The sequence below is a fragment of the Spermophilus citellus genome (assembly GCF_964194105.1).
Source record: "Spermophilus citellus genome assembly, contig: SCAFFOLD_219, whole genome shotgun sequence".
Taxonomy (NCBI): Eukaryota; Metazoa; Chordata; class Mammalia; order Rodentia; family Sciuridae; genus Spermophilus; species Spermophilus citellus.
The window spans coordinates 18,387-37,526 of NW_027672734.1; the positions used below are offsets into that span (position 1 = coordinate 18,387).

General features: G+C 42.5%; 1 protein-coding gene across 1 annotated transcript; it reads left to right on the plus strand.

Moving 5' to 3' along the window:
* Nucleotides 1-6,946: 6,946 nt before the first annotated feature.
* LOC308640674 (vomeronasal type-1 receptor 48-like) lies at nucleotides 6,947-7,900 on the plus strand (the record flags this gene model as incomplete). The annotated part of the gene is made up of 1 exon (XM_081312472.1): nucleotides 6,947-7,900. The coding sequence occupies one exon, from the start codon at nucleotides 6,947-6,949 to the stop codon at nucleotides 7,898-7,900; it is 954 nt and encodes a 317-aa protein (XP_081168598.1).
* Nucleotides 7,901-19,140: the final 11,240 nt, after the last annotated feature.

A 19,140-nucleotide genomic window follows, 5' to 3' on the forward strand; every position in this document is an offset into this window, starting at 1 on the left:
TTTCTTTTAATGGATCAAGGACCTGGGAATAAAACCAGAGACCCTGCATCTAATAAAAGAAAAAGTAGGCCCTAATCTCCATCATGTGGGATGAGGCTCCAACTTAGTTAATGCTATAGTATCCCTTGAAGTTTCTGGTAGGATTTCCCCTTCCTCTACTGTTTTATCTTTGCTTTAAACTATAAAAAGTCTAATCTGGGACAGAAAAGATCCATTCTTTATAGGACATATCAGGGCACATACAAGATTGCCTGGAGCCCTTAGTTTGGACAATGAATTAGAGGATAAAACTACACATGACATACATATTTTCTCTACACTAGAAGAAGCTACAAATTGGTTCCCTTGTGGTGATGCCCATTGGGGGACTTTTTTTGGCTCCACCCACATGACCCAGCCAATCGGCCTCAAGAGTAGGAGGAGTGGGGGAGGTTGAGAGGCTTGTGGGAAGCCGGTGGTGGCAGTTGGGCTCTGAGGGTTTTTCCTGAGGAGCTGTGTGGTGTGGTGTGTGTGTTCTAAAAATAAAGTTCGTTTCTTTTGACAAGTGGCTCCTGAATTGTGCCCAGCCAGACTGCGGCATTGAGGCTTGACGGTAGTGTGCTTGCTTAGCATGTGCAAGGCTCTGGGTTCGATCCTCAGCACCACATAAAAATAAATAAATAAAATAAAGATGATATTGTGTCCAACTTAAAAACATGTTAAAAAATAAATCACATACGAAACAAACATTTTGATTGTTCCTTCCAGAGAAAGCGTGAGCCTTTTTCTTGTCTCTATTGATGAGGATGAACCTGAGGGATGATCACTCAGGTTCTCAACAGAGTGGAGTCCAGCACAGACTCTGCCTCACCTGAAAGTAGGTGCCACCTGCCTGCTGCTCCCTCAAGCCCAGCCTTCAGATCTGCCTCTATTTTTCTGTTTTGCTTCAAGAGCATTTTTATGTGATGCAGTGTGAATTCTGGAATTTTCTGTATGGAAATCATGGAGTATGTGAGCAGGAATGTCAGGAAACCAGGTGGTCCAGTGAAAATGGAATTAAATGGAGAGGATCTACAGAGCCTCAGGACAATCGAGGGACCTCTCATACCCAGAATCCTGACATCAAAACATGTGGAAAGGATACGGGTTAATTTTAACTTTGAAACCAAGTAAGAGAACTTGGAGTTGTCTGCAAGATTGGGATGCACTTTATTTTTTTGTCCAGGGAACTCATAGGAAATTTTGAGCACCTCTCCCCAGGTGGTTGTTATCCAGAGTAGAATCAAATCAAGGGGACAAGCAAAATGTTCCACTGGGGACTCTATAGTTCTGTGCTCCCCAGTGGGATCTTGTCACCTTAGTAGAGACACTAAAATTGCAGGCTGCAGAGAGATGAGCTCACGGCACCCTTTCTCTTAGACCCATGCAGGTTATGCTCAGGTGCACCAAGTGCTCCGCATCCATCCAGGTAAGTGCCTCTCTGTTCCACAGAGATAGTTAGTGAGTACCTGGGGCTTGTAGGAGGAGGTTGAAAGGGGCAAACTGGGTCTAGGAGTGAGGTGTTTGATAGCTTGAGACACCCAGCTCTCATGCCTATATTTAAGAAGACTAAGGTGCTCTGTGAAATGTGGGGAAGGAGATCTTCTTAGGTTGCATCATCCTTTGAGACGCAGAAAGTTAGGTGCTATTTTCAATAGGAAGTGCCAATTATCTCAGGTTTCTATTTAATTTTTTTTTCTAGCAACTACAGCAGTGCTCATGTTACATATGTGTTTACCTGTTTCATATGCTATTTACTCCTAAACTAATAATCAGGGATGTAATAAGTCACCTGTCTGCTTTGTACAAAATACACGCAGGTTTCCTTCTCTCACCTTCTGGAACAAATAGAATATTACTGATCTGTGACTACTAGACTCTGAGGAATTAAAAACCATAATTTTACATGGCCCAGAAGGTAATGAGGGCAACCTCACATGGCCACAGGCATCTATCGAACTTTCCCATATAATCTTCCTTGTAATACATTTAATCTCAAAATTTAAAAGTGAATAGTGGTACTCCATAGTGGGTGCTCTGCCCATGAGCAAATTTAAAGTGAGAGGACAGTGGTCCTGTGTCACCATCCCAGGAAAAGTCTAGTGAATTAGATTGTGGTGTCTTTCTCTTTGCCCCAATGACAAGATAACAAAATTGTCCATAGCTAGGTAAGAAGAATATTTGTGTCCATTAATCTTCTTTCTTTTCATTATTGACTTAAACATTCTCTTTGCCCTTTCTCTAATAATGAAAGTGTCTGAAAGGCCTTTGATTATATATGCACCATTTTTGTATCCATTCTTCCACTGAAGGGCATCTAGATTGGCTCCACAGTTTAGCTATTGTGAATTGTGCTGCTATAAATATGGATGTGGCTGTGTCCCTGTAGTATGCTCTTTTTAAGTCCTTTGGGTATAGACTGAGGAGTGGGATAGCTGGGTAAAATGGTGGTTCTATCCACAGTTTTCCAAGGAATCTCCATACTGCTTTCCATATTGGCTGCACCAATTTGCAGTCCCACCAGCAATGTATGAGTGTGCCTTTCCCTCCACATCCTAAACTCATTCTGTCCTGGTGTGTATTTTCAGGTCCTATTTCATGCAAATGCACTTACAGGAAAAAAGTGAACCTATCTGCTTTTCTTCTTCCTAAAGCAAACCGGACGTGACTCATGTATCAGGGCAACAGATCCTCCTGCAGGTATGTTTGGGTTTCCCAGTGATGACAGCTTAGGGTCTGTGATGAATCTAATTTGCTGTTTCCTATTGTTGTTAGAAGACTAATTTTTCTTTTAATGATTCTGAATACAGACTTTAAAATATTCTTAGGGTCTATCTGTAAGTGTGAACCCTGAGCTGTACTTAAATCCTTCCAATTCACAGAAAAATGGATTATTTTTAGCCTTATTTTCTAGAAATAGCTGCCATTCATTCACCCAAATATTCTCCAGGATTTTCTCCTCCTTGATCCTGTGGCTTATATAAGTTACAGTGGCTCTGCACCCAGCAGGGCACCTGGTGTGGGTGGCTGTGCCCTCCCTGATGTGCAAGCTGTTTCTCCCTAGTGCTCTTCAGAGTTTCCCAGCTAGATCTCTGCTGTAGAGAAGAACTTCCTGCCCAATTTTTCCTGAGATTGAAACCACCTTAAAGCAGGATGAATCCCCCTCCCAGATTTTAATTGTCCATCTTACTTTAGCGATGGGAATCATGGTAAAGTTGAACTAGGTGGAAACCGTGAATCAAAGTGTGCTCCTTTGCTGCTGCTGGTATTATTATTTTATTTTGGTATCAGGGATGAAGCCCAGTGGAGTGCTTGACCCTTGAACCACAACCCTAGCACTTTTCACATTTTATTTAGAGACAGGGTCTCCCTAAGGTGCTTAGGGCCTCTTTAAGTTGCTGAGGCTGGCCTCAAACTTGTGATCCTTCTATCTCAGCCTCCCAAACTGCTGGCATTACAGGTGTGCACCACTGCACCTGAGCCACGTTACTTCCCCTGTGACTTATGTCCTTCTCTATGAAAGGTGCAGTCTTTCTAATGTAGTTTTCTTTGAACAGCGTGTTAACCAAATACCATCACATTGCTAAGAGTCACAGTTTAGGAGGCCCCTTCATTACACTGCAGGGAAGTATAAAGTTTCATCCTGGTCCTGAGCCTCTGGGCTCTTCTGTGATAGACAGGTGTGAGTGGCAGGTGCGATGGCTGGGAGAGGACATGCTGGACAATTTCTTTTAGCTCATTTTTATAAAGTGTTCTTATTCACCAGAACTCATTCTAATGTCAATGAGCTATTAACACAGATGTAGCTACATACTTTTTAAAGTCACTTACATATTGTATGATATTTAAGTGAATCAGTATTCTGTATTGGATGTATGATTTGCTGATTCATTATGATGTGATCTGAAATTTAGATGGAGGATAGGCACAGGAATCCCAGGGTATCGGAGGCTGAGGCAGGAGGATTGTGAATTCAAAGCCAACCTCAGGAAATTAGGAAGGCCCTGGGCAACTTAGTGAGACCCTGTCTCAAAATAAAAAAGAGGGGGGTGGCCTTGTGATGTGTATCAATGGTTGAGAAGTCCTGGGTTCAGATCCTGGTAGGAAAAATAAACTCTTTGTTCACAGCTGGATAGATTCAGAAATACGTAATTGCTCCTGGGTCTACACTCTTTTTGTTGTAGAAAGTGTTTGCTCACTCTCCTTCATGCTCTGGAGAAAGGAGACTCATTTTTTCATGCTGCTACTATGCAGTTTTGCCTTCAGATAAATAAGACTTTCTGGTCATTTTAAAGTAACACTGAACTGGGGTCTTAATTTCTGAATATTTTTGAAAACTCCTGATTTCCTCTCATTCCTACTTTTTCTAAAACTTTCATGTTTGCACAACTATATATTTTGAAGTAACACTGAAAATCATTCCTTGAATGCTCTGATTTGCAGGTGATTTAAACATGTTACTGAAAGTTTTACAATGCTGTGTGCTTGCCTTGCACACGTTTTTAACATGAATTAAACACAACAAAAGCAAAGTTGCCATTTCACACAAATGGTATAAGAGAATGCAATTTTAAAACTAAAATTTAAAATTTTTATTTTAAAATATTGTACATAAATGATTATAGTTAAACATAGATGTTTAAGTTATTCTTTAAAGCTTCATCAGTATATATTTTACCTAGATGAAACAGTTGTTATAAGAAAAGATGTATGTAATTTTATGTATAAAGATGTCAGGGAATAACATCTGTGACTGTCATCATATATGCCTTGTGGAAGATCTTCCTAGTGTAATTTCTGGGCTTGTCATGGTAGAAAACCTGAATATACTAAATAAGTGAAAGAAAAAAAATTGTATTTTTTCTGATCACCACATCTGGGAAAAAAAGAACTTTTCCCTAATGGTGTAGAGAATTTCCCTTTTAAACAAACACTGCATGTTCTTACTCATGTACGAAACCTAAAAAGCATTGCACACACTCTCCAAGAAATGTTGTTCCAGCAGATCATTCAACAAATTCTCCAGCATAAATTTCAGTCTTGGGCATTTGATTTCAGAAAAATGTCACCTTGAACTTGTAATAGAGATAACATCTTGTAGAGCTCATCTTTAAGGAATGGGCTGGACATGTGTTCTTTAATTAAAACCTTAAAACACCAACTCTGTTTTAAAACAGCACCAAGTCTGTTTAAAATGTAGTTCCATCTACTAAATTGATTATAAAGTCTTGAAAAGAAAAAAAAATAACTAAGCACTTGGTAATGTTTCCAGAATGTTATAACATAGGCTAGTTATTCTAGCTAGAGGATTAACAACAATGTGACATGTGTAGCCACCTCAGAGAATTCCAAGGACAGATATAAAATTTTGAGTTCTCAGAACAGGATTGTGAAAATGTTCTACTATGTTGGTTTTTCTATTTTTTTTTACTGGAGTTTGAACACAGTAGCAATTAACCACTGAGCCACATCTCCACACTATTTATATACTTTATTTAGACACAGGGTCTTGCTGAGTTGCTCAGAGCCTGTGCAAGTGGATGAAACTGGCTTTGAACTCACATCCTCCTGCCTCAGGCTCCTGACCTGCTGAGATTACAGGTGTGCACCCCCATGTCCTGCAGTAATTTCTTTCTTCTCTTTCTTTTCAGGCAGGGACACAGCTGATCTGTTATTAAAAGGACTGCATTGATTCTCCCAAGTCTTGTGCATGAAGAACTATATGATAATAAGATTAGAAGCCAACATTTCTAGAGAGTTCATTATGTGCCATGAACACTTCCAAGGTTGGTAGGCACACTTTCCTTTTTCCCACATAGTCTCTGCATGATTCACACAACAGGACTCTTTATGTGGACAGATGAGATGACTGGACCTCAGCATCCTAGGGTGCTTAAGAAGAAGCTATCGTAAATGGTAGCTCCAACTCGCAACTTTAACCAGTCCAACATCTGAGTTCACACCAATATTTTCTTGTTTATATATTACAAACATTTGGTCTGGTGGGAAACAAACCAGAGTTAACATGGTGCTGACATGAAGTAACTCCATGCAGGTCTAATCTGTGGACACTCATGTTTGGGAGGGTCTCGCTTCCAGTTTCTTGCAATCAACCCCCCTGAAATTTGGCCCAATTTGTAGACCTCCTATTATGGAATTGACCAACAAGATCAGAAAAAGGAAAATCAAGTAAGTTTCTGTCTTGCCCCAGACAACCTCAGATATGAGGTAATAGGAAGGAAATATATTCTTTTGAGCCGTGACATGACCCCACTTTTTAAAAATCCCTGGCACTTTTAATTTTTAATTTGGAGACAACAAGGTCTCAGGAGGTTTCTTAGGTCCTTGCTAACTTGGTGACATCAGCATTGAACTTGCCATTGTCCCATCTCAGCCTCCCGAGCCACTGGGATTACATGAGTGCACCACGGCACCTGGCTGACAATTCTTAATGTACAAGAAAACTGAAGTATCAATAAGTATGCCACTGTGGAGGTCCCAGTGAGATTGGAAGGTACTGAGATAAGGCAGTGCGTGGAGATGCTTTCTCCAGGGTGTGAATAGAACATAGTATTTTAAAAAATTTTGTCTTGGGGGCTGCCTGGTGGGTAAGTGCACCAGCACCAAGTTACACCTGGTCCTTTTGACTCTGTATTTTGAAACAGGGTCTCACTAAGATGCCCAGACTGGTTTCACCCTTGTCATCCTCCTGCTTCAGTGTCTGGGGTCACTGGGATTTCAGGCAGACATCACTGTGGCCAGCACCAGAACTGAGTTTTCATGTGGAATAAAAATATAGTTGGATGAACCTTCTTTTTTTCCTCATGGTAGTGGTGTTAATTTGAGATTGATGAAGGAGGTCAGATTTGAAAAAAAAAGACATTTTTGTATGTTACTGTGGTCACAATATTTGTCTTTTCCTTATAAGATGAACAAAGCCAACAGGCTGTACAGTAATATTCACATAAGAAACACCGTGTACACCGTGACTGGCATTGGGGTCATGGCCAACGCCCTTCTTCTTCTTGTCCACATCTCCTTGCACATTACTGGACACAGACCTAAGCCCACTGACCTGCCCATTGGTCTCCTGGCCCTAATCCACATGGTAATTCTGCTCATCAAAGGCTTCATAGCTTCGGACATTTTTATACCTCAGGGGGGAAGGTGGGATGACCTGACGTGTAAATTGCTCATCTACCTGTACAGGTTGATGAGGGGCTTCTCCATCTGTGCCACCTGCCTGCTGAGTGTCCTCCAAGCCATCACCCTCAGCCCCATGGGCTCCTGCTTGGCAAGGTTCAAACGTAAATCCTCACGTCACAACGTGTGTTTCCTTCTCTTCCTGTGGGTCATCTACTCATCCTTCAGTAGCCACCTCTTCATCTCCATTGCTGCTACCCCTAATTGGACCTCAGACAACTTTATGTACGTCACAGAATCCTGCTCCTTCATTCCCATGACCTTCTTCCTCCGGCACAGCTTGTCCACCCTGCAGACCTTCAGGGAAGTCTCCTTTATAGGAATAATGGCCCTCTCCAATGGATACATGGTGGCTCTCCTGTACAGGCACAAGAGGCAGTCCTGGTATCTCCGCAGCAGCAGCCTGTCTCCAGTGTCATCCCCAGAGCTGAGGGCCACCCAGAGAATCTTCCTGCTCATGAGTTGCTTCATGGTCATGTGCATCTTGGACAGCATTGTCTCCTATGCAAGAATCACACTGAAAGATGATCCAGTATTTTACTGTATCCAGATCCTCTTGACCCATAGCTATGCCTCATTCAGCCCTTTGGTGTTTATTTGTACTGAAAAACGTATAATTGTTATTTTCAGATACATGTGGGAGAAGACAGTAAACGTTTCAGTAGCCAGTGGTGGATAAGTTCTGTTAAGGTGAGAAACTGTGCTGAATTTGGAGTGATTTATGATGACAGTGTGTGTAGAGTCTTTGGTTTAAATGCAATGCAAAGTCTCACTCCCTCTGTTGAACCATCCAGTTGGACATGTGTGGATGACAATTACATAAAAGAAAGCCAAACCATGTGCCTCTCCAAGATATTATGGGGATGTCATGTTTCTCCTGGATCCAATAGGGCCCTGTGAGTTAGATGTCACTTGTCATAACCTGGGTTATTCCACACTCTTTTTAGATACAGAACAGTTCCAATGCTTCTCAAATATTGCATTGTCTCCATTATCTGTATTTTTCCAAACTACCTTTGTGAACATATTTTACCATGAAATATCACATGATCCAGCACACACACTACACACTCACACACACACACACGTTCTACATGCAGGGAGTCAAACAGTCATCTCCACATCACTGCTCCTAAAACCATGCTTTAAATATTCAAACATAGAAACAAATCAACACCTACAACCAGAAGAAAATTCTGGAACAATTGGACGCATAGCTGAGTCCTCAAGTTACTCTACTCAGTGAAGCCGGTTTAGTTGTAAAAGAACAAATATTGTATAAATGTACTTAAAGAAGGTGGGAGTTGGAGTGGGCAGAGTGACAGAGCAGGAACACAAGGGTGTCCAGAGACCAAGACAGGAGGCAGCGGGGAGCTGTCCCTTGGTACATGGAGAACCTCTATTCAGTTAGGAAGTCAGTGCTGTCGTGGGTGGTGGTGACTGTTGTGCAATAATGTGAATAGATTCCAGGCCACTTGCCTGAATGCTGAAAAGTGGTCAGAATGTTTATGTTATATATATTTTATCCTCATAAAAATGTTTTTAATTATCAACTCAGTTGTGGAAAACATTATTTCTGAAACTATAAAGTAAGGGATAAGACTCTAAACGTGCCACAGGGTCATTTGGTGAGCTTTGAAACATCAGAGCTGATTTGTTACAGTGATGTAAAGATTGGCTTTGAGAGGCTCACTTCTGATCTCAGCTTTGCCCAGGAGAGGTGTTCTCCATGCGGATGCTGTTATGCGCCACTCTGGGCTGCTCAGCCTTCCAAAGACTTTCAGCATCGCAGTGGGTAGCTCCCATGTTGAGGCTTCCTGGGTGAGAGGTGCATGCAGTCAAAATACTAGGTTTAGACAGTAAGTCACACGTGGGAGTTTACCAATCATGACAGCAGTGCTGTGAAAATTATGCACTTGTCACATATTCTATTTAATTAGAAAAATTAGCGAAATATAAAATACTCTCAAATCAAAGGTCTTTATAAAAATGTAAGTAGTAAAGGAAGCAAAGAATATGAGATTAAACATTTTAAAAATGGGAAAAGGAACATAGAAAAGAGGAGAAAAGGGGTCCAAAGGATTACAGGACAGAACAAAGTGGCTGTTTAAGTTATCATGAATAGGTGTTAAGTCTGAATCAATGAAACTCCTCAATCAGTTGATGTTGGGCGGCTGAGATCACAATAACAGCAACACAATCTTAAGGCTGCACACCAAGGTGTAGCTGTAAACCAGGAAAAAGGACCCAAGAGACATGCAGAACATCCCACCAAGGGCAGAATACACTACTCTGATGTGCTCAGAGCAGTGCTCACAAGAGGACACACACCAGGTCACAAACAAGCCTCCTCAATCTTAAGGACACTGGTATCCTATCAAGTATATCAACAAGCACTATAGAGTAAAGATAAAATTAAAGACTGAAAACTGTCCATCCCAACTAACATGGAAATTAAACAACACAATTTAACCCGTCACGCACGGAGAACTCACAAGTGGAATCAGAAATTTCCTTGAGAAAAAAACGAGGATCAAAGTACCACCTTCTAGAACTTGGGGGTGCATCAGGAGGATGTTGCAGAGACATGAAACAACACGTCTCCATTCACAACCAGGTTGAAAAAGAGAACCCTAGACACACACAACCTCGGAACACTGAGGTTGGAAAGTGGAACAAAGCAACTATTGATGGAGGAGAGTGAACCAGTAACACAAGACACCCCACCCCACCAAAAAGGAGCCCAGAGACACGGGATTTCAGGATGGAGGGCTACACATTGAACAATTAGCACCAATCCATCTTGATCTCCAAATTCAACACATTGAAAGCATCATCCATGATGAAGGTCTGGGGTTTAACCCATGGGACACAGGTGGCTCAATACATGCAGATCAATTATAAGGACACCCAATAGCATACAGATTCCAAGGAAGGAGAGACACTGTCTCATGAGTGACATGTTCACATATGTATAAACACTAAAGATCCCACAGAATTCCTTTCAGGATTCTGACAGGCATTCAGCAGAACACAAAGGCAACATTCCAATAATTCTGTTTTGTTTCTTTACAATTGCCACAAAATAGGTGAAAAGAAAATTCAGAAGACAATCCCCACAATAAACCATTATAAACAGCAAAATACTGAGGCATGAACTTGGACAGAGAAAGAAAACACTTGTACCCTGAAAACTATAATGATGCAAAAAATTAAAGCAAATATGAATCATAGGAATCATGCATCGTATTCATGATACAAAAAATCAATATCAAAATGTCCATATTATCAGAGTTATGTACAGATCAGATGCAATCCCTTATCCAAATCTCAGGAGGATATTTTACAGAACTAGGAAACAAGGTAGCTAAAATCCACATGTGACACTACAAGATCCTGAATAGGTAAATCAACCCTGATAAACAAAAAAAATCTAACAGAACAACACCCAATTTTAAAATATATATTATGAAGCTATAGTAATTAAAACAGTCTTTTATGGCTGGGGATGGATCTTAGAGATGTAGTCCTTGCCTAGTGTAAATGCACAGATCCTGGGGTTCATCAGCAACACTTGAAAACTACACATCCATGCAAAAGAAATAAAAAAAGAAGAAAGAAAAAAATTATGGTATAGTGGCATAAGAGTAAACCTATAACTAGTGAAACAAATGGGGTGTCTTGATAAACGTCCTCATACAACATCATGAAGTAATCTTTCAAAGCGCTGCCAAATATAGTCAATGTAGTATGAACAGTCTTTTCAACAGATATTTGTATGCAAAAGAAAAATGATGGACCCTTGTCCTACGGCACACACAAGGATCAACTCGAGATGGATTGAAGATGTAGATGTGAGACTTGAATCTGTGAACCTGCCAACCTCCCGACCCCCCCCCCCAAAAAAAAACAGTTAGAAATCTTTATGATATTGGAATAGAAAACTATTTTCTGGGATATCACACCCAAAGTATAGGCAACAAAGTCAGCCACATGATGACATGAAACCAAAAATCTTCTGTACAGAAAGGTGAAAAATCAGCTGTCAACAGACAACATACAGATGAAGGGTATATGTTAAGATCATATATCAGGAAAGAGCTTGATTTTCAACGTTTGGGGCTGGGGATGGAGCTCAGTTGGTAGAGTATTTGCCTGACAAGCACAAGGCCCTGGGTTCAGTCCCCAGCACCACACACAAAATATGAACCTTTATTAAAACCTCAGAACTTAGTAAAAAAAAATAACCTCAATAAAAATAGCACAAGATATGAATAGATATCCCACCAAAGCAAAAACACATATGTGGCCAACGAGCAAAGAAATGATGCTCAACATCCATCAATTCTCAAGGAAATGCCAATCAGAGCCACCACGAGGTGAGGTCCTGTCACAGCAGTCAGGAGGGCGTGATGTGAAAGGAAAGGTCACCATGACTGTGGAAGGTGCCCTGTGCCTGGTTGGGTGCCTGTCACGGCCCTAGAGAAATTCTGATAAATATCACCATTGTACTTGTGTTTTGTAAGCAAAGTCCAATAAAGAATGGGATCTGAGAAGGAGTGAGGGATGGACACATATCTGCTGCCTTTCTTTGCCACCAAGATCAAACATACTGTCTTGGGTTCTCCTGGGCATTTCTCATGCATTTGATTCTTCCTTTCGATCTACAGGTCCAGGTTCCCATCATTTCTCATTTATCTGAATCCTAAACAACTTCTGTTTTTATTTATCTGGATCCTGGACATATTCTATTTGTGTATGCCCTGTGGATGAATACATCCAGGGTTCTGTATCTGGAAAATGTCATTTTCAACTCTATTATTGAAATATGATGTGGTCTTCATGTATAACATTTGGAGGGAAAAAAGTTGTTTATTTGTTTTTGTTTACACTTTTAAGATATGGAGGGGATGTGAGGGTAGAAAGATAGTAGAATGAGACTGACATTATTACTGTATGTATATATGTGATTGTACGGCCAATACAATTCTGCAATATGTACACTCAGAAAAAATGAGGAAAAAAATGTATCCCATCTATGTAGGATATACCAAAGTGCATAAATGCTTTCTACTGTCATGTGTAACTAATTAAAACAAATTTATTTTTTTTTAAATATGGTCTCGTTGTCTTCTGGGTTCCAGGGTCTCTGAAAGCAACGTGCTTTCATTGTTATCCATGGCCTCTGATGAGCTGATTTTGGAGGGCATCATCTTCCTTTAAGACAACCTCCTGCTTTCTGGCAGTTTAAATGTAAAGTGCCATTGTCATTTGTGTATATTTTGACCATATCATGACTCAAATAGAAATACTATGGATATAAGTGACACCGTACTCTGTGTAATTTTTCCAAGTTTCAAAGGCCTTAGAAGGGAGTTGGGTTCTATATCAAAACCTCAGCTTACACAGGGTAACCCTGCATTACTGAAAAATATCTGCTAGCATTTTCTCACAAAGCATTTCTTGTCCAAAACTAATTTCACAAATTACAAGCTAATAGAGTCACCTGTACTCAACCACTTAGGTGCATGACAGTGAGGTTGCAAGGATATTTAAAGAGAAAAGGTGGTGGTGGTTTCCCATTCCTGGTGACAAAATATCCAGGAATACAAGTTCCTAAAACTTGGGAAAATAATATTTATGCCCATTAAACTCAGATTTTTGGGATGTCAGGATTTTTGCTGGGGTTACGGGTGTGCACCACTATGAATGTCCCCCATTTCTTTACTTTAAAAAAACATTCTCTTTTCTCTCAGAACTGCTGGTGACTTATGCTAAAGTATCGGTAATGTCAATATTCTGAAACAGAAAGTATACTTACAACTTTTTCAAATTTACAAGGAATTTTGTATATTTTTTAACCTTGTCTCAGCAAGAGGATTTCCATTCATTTTGACTATATTTTGATCTAGGATTCCTTCTAATTTTTTTTTTGGTTAATATTCTTTCATCAAGCTTGTAAAAAAAAAACTTAGTCCATTATTTTTCCACCTCTTACTCCCTTTTTTTTTTCTTTTAGTTTTGGATCTGTAATTATGCAAAGGTTTGACTGTTTGTAGCTTATGCACACTTGTTATTAATTAATTATTTTGGGGGGCTATCAGGGATTGAACTCAGGAGCACCCGACCCAGCCCCACCCCCAGCTCTATTTTGTGTTTTATTTAGACACAGGGTCTCACTGAGTTGCTTAGGTCCTCACTCTTAGTGAGGCTGGCTTTGAACTCATGATCCTCCTGCCTCAGCATCCTGAACTGCTGAGATACATGAGTATGCCACTGTGCCCGGCTCATATTTATTTTATTTTTTTGTTCTTTTAATTTATACATGACAATAGCATCAACTTTGACATATTTATACAACCATGAAATAGGTATTATTCTAATTAGGTTCCAGCCCTGTATTTGTACATGATGTGGAGATTTACTGTGGTGTATTCGTATATGTGCAGAGCAAAGTCAGGTCAGGTTCATGTGACTGTCTTTCTTTTTTTCTGACCCTCATCCCTAAATTGTAGAAGACATCAGAAGAGGGAAAAACCTCCCACGTTTTTGGATAAGCAGAATTCATATTGTTAAAACACCATACTACTGAAAACGCTCTACAGATCCAATGCAAGGATCTTTAATTCCTATTCAAGTCCCCATGATGTTCTTTATATAAATGTCCCACTCAATCTCACTGCCACAGACTGTAAGAGGGGATGAGGGATTGACAGCACATGTTCTATGGGTTCAGAACCTAAGGGACCTTCTAAGGCAGCTATCTCCTACCAACATCTGGCTGAATTCTCCCAACACCACCAAGCAGAGATCAAGAGCCCCATTTTACAAATGAAGAAACTGAAGCTGAGACATGGAAAAAGTCAAAACCCTGCAGGAGACACTCCTAAAAGGAACTCTCAGGTCCCACAGATTTCCTTAGGCCCAAGGTTTGTAAAAAACCCAACAAGACTTATAGGCATTTGCCCTATGACATTCTTAAAGGCATCTTGCAAAACGAAGGCTTTATAGAAGCAAGTGATTTATTATGTATATGTACATTACATGCCACAAATGTATACTTTAAAATGTATTTTTTAAAAGAGGTAAGCCAGGTGGGACCTTGCAAGCCTGTAATCTCAGCAGCTCAGAAAGCTGAGGCAGGAGAATTGCAAGTTCAAACCCAGTTTCACCAACTTAGGAAGACCCTGTCTCAAAATAATATACAGACAAATGGCTGGATATGTGGGTCAGTGGTTAAGCATTTGTGGATACAATCCCCAATGCCACCCACCTCCCAAAATGAAATAAAGAAAAAAAGGTGTCATCCACTATTATGATTTTGGATGCAATTTTATTTTATGATCTCTTCTCAGATAGCAAGAAATACACAGGCTCACACATTTGAATTGAAACTCTTTTCTAGAAACCAGAGCACATTACTTGATCTTTATGTAGTATTAGTTCAGTAGAACACTAATGGAACTCATCGCGTGGGGATGCTTCTGATTGAATTCTATTTCATGGCTTATGAAAATTAGAACCCCCTCCAAAAAAAAAATGTCCCCAACATTGGCAGGGATTCCAGAAGCCTCTCAGTAATGACAGTTATAGGGAGAGGTCAAGGCTGAATTCAGACCCTCATCTCACTTGTGGATCTAATTGTGTATTTTGCTTTCTAAGAAGATGGACCCAAAACACTCTGGGCAGAGTGTAATATTCCTCTCTTTCCTGGCGGGAAAATTTATTCCATGCATCAACTTCACTTAGTTACACTAAAACTAGTTGCTGCTCTTAAGATGAATCCTGAAGGTTTTCCAGGAACCAGGCTGATGAGCCCAGAGCCCAAGGCTGTTGCTTCAGGGAGAGTTTATGCGCAGCTCTGGCGCCACATGGTGTCCAATGCGCAGCTCAGCACGTCTAACGGGGGAAATGACACTAATCCCAGGGAGCACCAGGTCGGATGGTTTGACAGCTGTCCTTGGAAGTTTGGGGGGACTCATGGGGACGCAACTACAGAAGGCGGCGAGGGCCAGCTCCTGAAGGAGGCCTTTATCTCAGGTAGGAGGGTCTAGGGGCAGCTGAGTGACACAGTGAGAGGTGACAGTGTGACAACTCAGCAGTGGAAACGTCCCCGTGGAGGGTGTCAGGACATCAGGGACCTAAAAGAGCCCATGCCTGTTCAGCGCCTGCGCAGCTCTGGCGCCGCCTAGTGTCCGACGCCTGCTCAGCGCCTGAACTCTCGGGCCAGACCAGGAACAGGAGGGGACTCCCAGGGGACACGGGGACTCCTGGCCAGGGGTCTTCACCTGTGTCCTCACTGTCCAGGGCGGAGCCTGCGACACGGAGTGTTTACTGTTTTATAAAGGACAAAACTGTCCACCTTTCCGTCTCCACCACGTCGCCGTCACCCCTGCGCCCCCCCCCTCCCATACCGTCCCTTAGAGACCCCAGGGCTGCGCTGGCCTCTGTCCAGCCTGAGAGGCGGTGTCGCCCGTGTCCTGATCACAGCTGCAGCGAGTCCCCAAAGTCGCCCTGGCGAGGTCGATGCCGCTCCCGTCCGCGCTTCTCCCCCTGCCCAGGGCCAGGACGCCCTGCCCAGGTCAGTGCGAAGGACCGCGGGGGCCAGGCTAGGACCAGTTTCTCGCCCAGAAACAAAGTCTCCAAGGCGACGTCCCAGGACCCTCCCAGAGACCTCCGGCCCCAGCCCACCTGGACACACGGAGAGTCCCGCACGTCCGTGAGGAGGGACGAAGGAGGCTGCGCAGCGGGTCCTCAGCCTCCCTCTCGGAGGCCTCCCCTGTGAGGGGGGAACTGCGCCAGCGGAGCGGACTCTGGGGGCACATCTTGGGCCGCGGGAGCCCCAGGGCCCGCTCCTCGCTGGGTCCAAGGCGACCTCTGAGGGGATTTCTAGACACAAGCGCCTCTCCTGTTCCTTCACCATGTGCGCATGCGCCCGCCTCGCCCTCAGCTCCCCTGGAGGCTCCTTGTTCCGGCGCTGGGCTCTCCACGGGACCCCTGGGCAGGCCGTGCCTCCCACGCGATTCCGCTGGCCCCGCCCCCTCTGCTCTTAGGGGTGGGGCTCCACTCAGCCCCGCTCGGCTCCGCCCCAGCTGTGCCCACTACTCTGGCTCCACTCAGACCTTCTAGCTCCGCCCCCAGCTCTACCCATTCGCTGGGCTCCTCTTGCTCCTCTGCGCCCCACCTGATTCCCTAGGCCCCGCTCCGCCCCTCCTGCGGGGGTGAGGCTCCACTCACTCTGCTCGGTTCTGCCCCCAGCTCTGCCCATTCGCTGGGCCCCGCCCGCCCACTGCTCCTAAGTGTTGGCCTCCAAGGACCGCTCCGCCCAGCACTTCGGCTCCGCCCAGCTCCTTTTGCTAAACCTGACAGGTGGACAACAATGCTTATCAATGACTTCTCAGTGACACTTCCACCCCAGAAAGAACTTGGAGAGGAGTCCCCTGCTCAAGGTCACCTGGTAGAGATGGGAGATGAGGCTGGTGGGAGCCTGCCTGTCGTCTGCTGCCAGTTTGCATCCCCAAAGCAGGAGTGAAGCCTGCAGCTGTGGTCCCCCAGGTGCTTCCTGGGTGCATGTGAGGTTTCACAAGGAAGCACCAGGGTCTAGACTCCTTATGGCATAATGGGACTCAGGTATGATCCTTGCTCTGTGATAGAAAATTTGGACAGAAGCTGGGCATGCTGGCCCTGACCGGTAACCTTGGTGGCGGGGGAGGTTAATGCAGGAGGATCACAAGTTCAAAGCCAGAGCTCAGCACTGTAGGGAGGTAATGTTGCAGGTAAATGGATGGTGTTGGAGAAGATAATGCTAAGTGTAGTCAGGCAATCCCAAAAATACAAGCCGAATGTTTTCTCTGATATGAGGTAACTGACTCATAGTGGGGTAGGGAGGGCGAGCATGGGAGGAATAGATGAACTATTATGGGTAGAGGGGTGGGAGGTGAAGAGAGGAGGCAGGGGGTTAGCAAGGATGGTTGAATGTGGTGGACATCATTATCCAAAGTACATGTATGAAGACAGGAATTGGTGACTTTATACACAGAGTTATGGAAAATTGTGCTCTATATGTGTAATAAGAATTGTAATACATTCCACTGTCATATATTTAAAAAATAAAAATCAGGTAAAAGTATTTTAGTTGTCTATGGACCTTTTAACAATTTATTTATATTCAGTGCTGAGAACTGAACCCAGTGCCTCACGCATGCTAGGGAAGTGCTCTACCACTGAGCCACAACCCCAGCCCCATAATTTTCTTTTTTTATTTTGACTGAGTAATATTCTATGATGTATATATACCACATTTTCTTTATCCATTCATCTGTTGGAAGGCAGTTCGGTTGGTTCCACAGCTTAAATGTTGTGAATTGAGCTGCTCTAAACATGGATGTGGCTGCATTACTGTATTATAGTGGATTTTTAAAAAATATTTTTTAATTGTAGTTGGACACAATAACTTAATTTTTTTAAAAAATTTTTTATGTGGTGCTGAGGATTGAACCCAGCGCCTTACATATGCTAGGCAAGTGATCTACCACTGAGCCACAACTCCAGATCTCTATAGTATGTGGATTTTAAGTCCTTTGGGTATATACTGAGGTGTGAGATAACTAATTCAAATGATGGTTCCATTCCTCGTTTTCTGAAGAATCTCCATATAGCTCTCTGTAGGAGTTGCAAAAATTAAAAAAAAAAAAAACACCAGCAATGTATGAGTGAAAATTTCCCCCTGCATCCTTGCTGACATTGATAATTGCCATTCTCACTGGATTGCTGGACTATCCATGTAGTTTTAATGTACATTTCTCTAATTGCTAGAGATGTTGATCATCTTTCCATGTTTGCTGACCATTGGTATTTATTCTCCTGTGAAGTGCCTGTTCAGTTGCCTTGCCCATTTGTTTGGTGTCAAATAGATGAGTTCTTTGCATATCCTGGAGATGAATGTGTCTATTTGAGGGGCAGATGGCAAAGACATTCTCCCATCCTGTTGGATCTCTCTTTACATTCTTGTTTTCTTAAAAATATTTATTTTTAGTTGTACAAACACCTTTATTTTGTTATTTATTTTTATGTGGTGCTGAGGATCGAACCCAGGGCTTCACAAGTGCTAGATGAGTGCTCTACCACTGAGCCACAACCCCAGCCCAACATTCTTGATTGTTTCCCATTTATTGATTCTTGATTTTTCTTTTGCTCTTTAGGGATCTTACTAATGGAATCTGTTCCTATACCAACATGATACTGAGTTGGGCCTATATTTTCTTCCAGTGGACACAGGGTTTCTGGTCTAATACGTAGGTCCTTGGTCATTTTGAGTTGAGCTTTATGCAGGATAAGGAGGCATAGAGGTTAAATTTTATTGTACTACATATGGATGGCCAGTATTCCCTGCACCATATTTTTTTTGAAGAGTTGACCCTGGAGAATTCCTGAACAATGAAAAGAAATTGGCTTAATTTTTTTTTTGCTTCCTTTGCTATCAGAATAATGGATATTTTGTTATTTTTATCAACCTGAAACAGAAGTGAAATCCTGGGGCTGAGCTTAAAAATCCCAGAAGACATATTACCCCAACCACATGGTCAGTGTGAGAGTGGACCAAGGAAGATGGTCTCCCATTTTAGAGAGAGGACGCCCCCCCAAAAGCCACTTGGAATCCATGGGAGGAGCCAGGAACCACCTGTCCCAGAGTGAAAGTGTTATAATATATGACATGGGTTTGACCTTACTTGAATATGGGATATAAAAAATGAGAGAATGCTTGTGGGCTACATGATTGAGAGTCTTCAGATCCCTCACACAGATGTGTCCAGGGAATTAAGAGAAAAGTTGTGAGTTCGATTCTCCCCAGGTTGCTCCTATCCACCAGAGACTAAAGTAAAAGTAAGAGTCAGGCGACATGTTCCCCTGGGGGAAGCC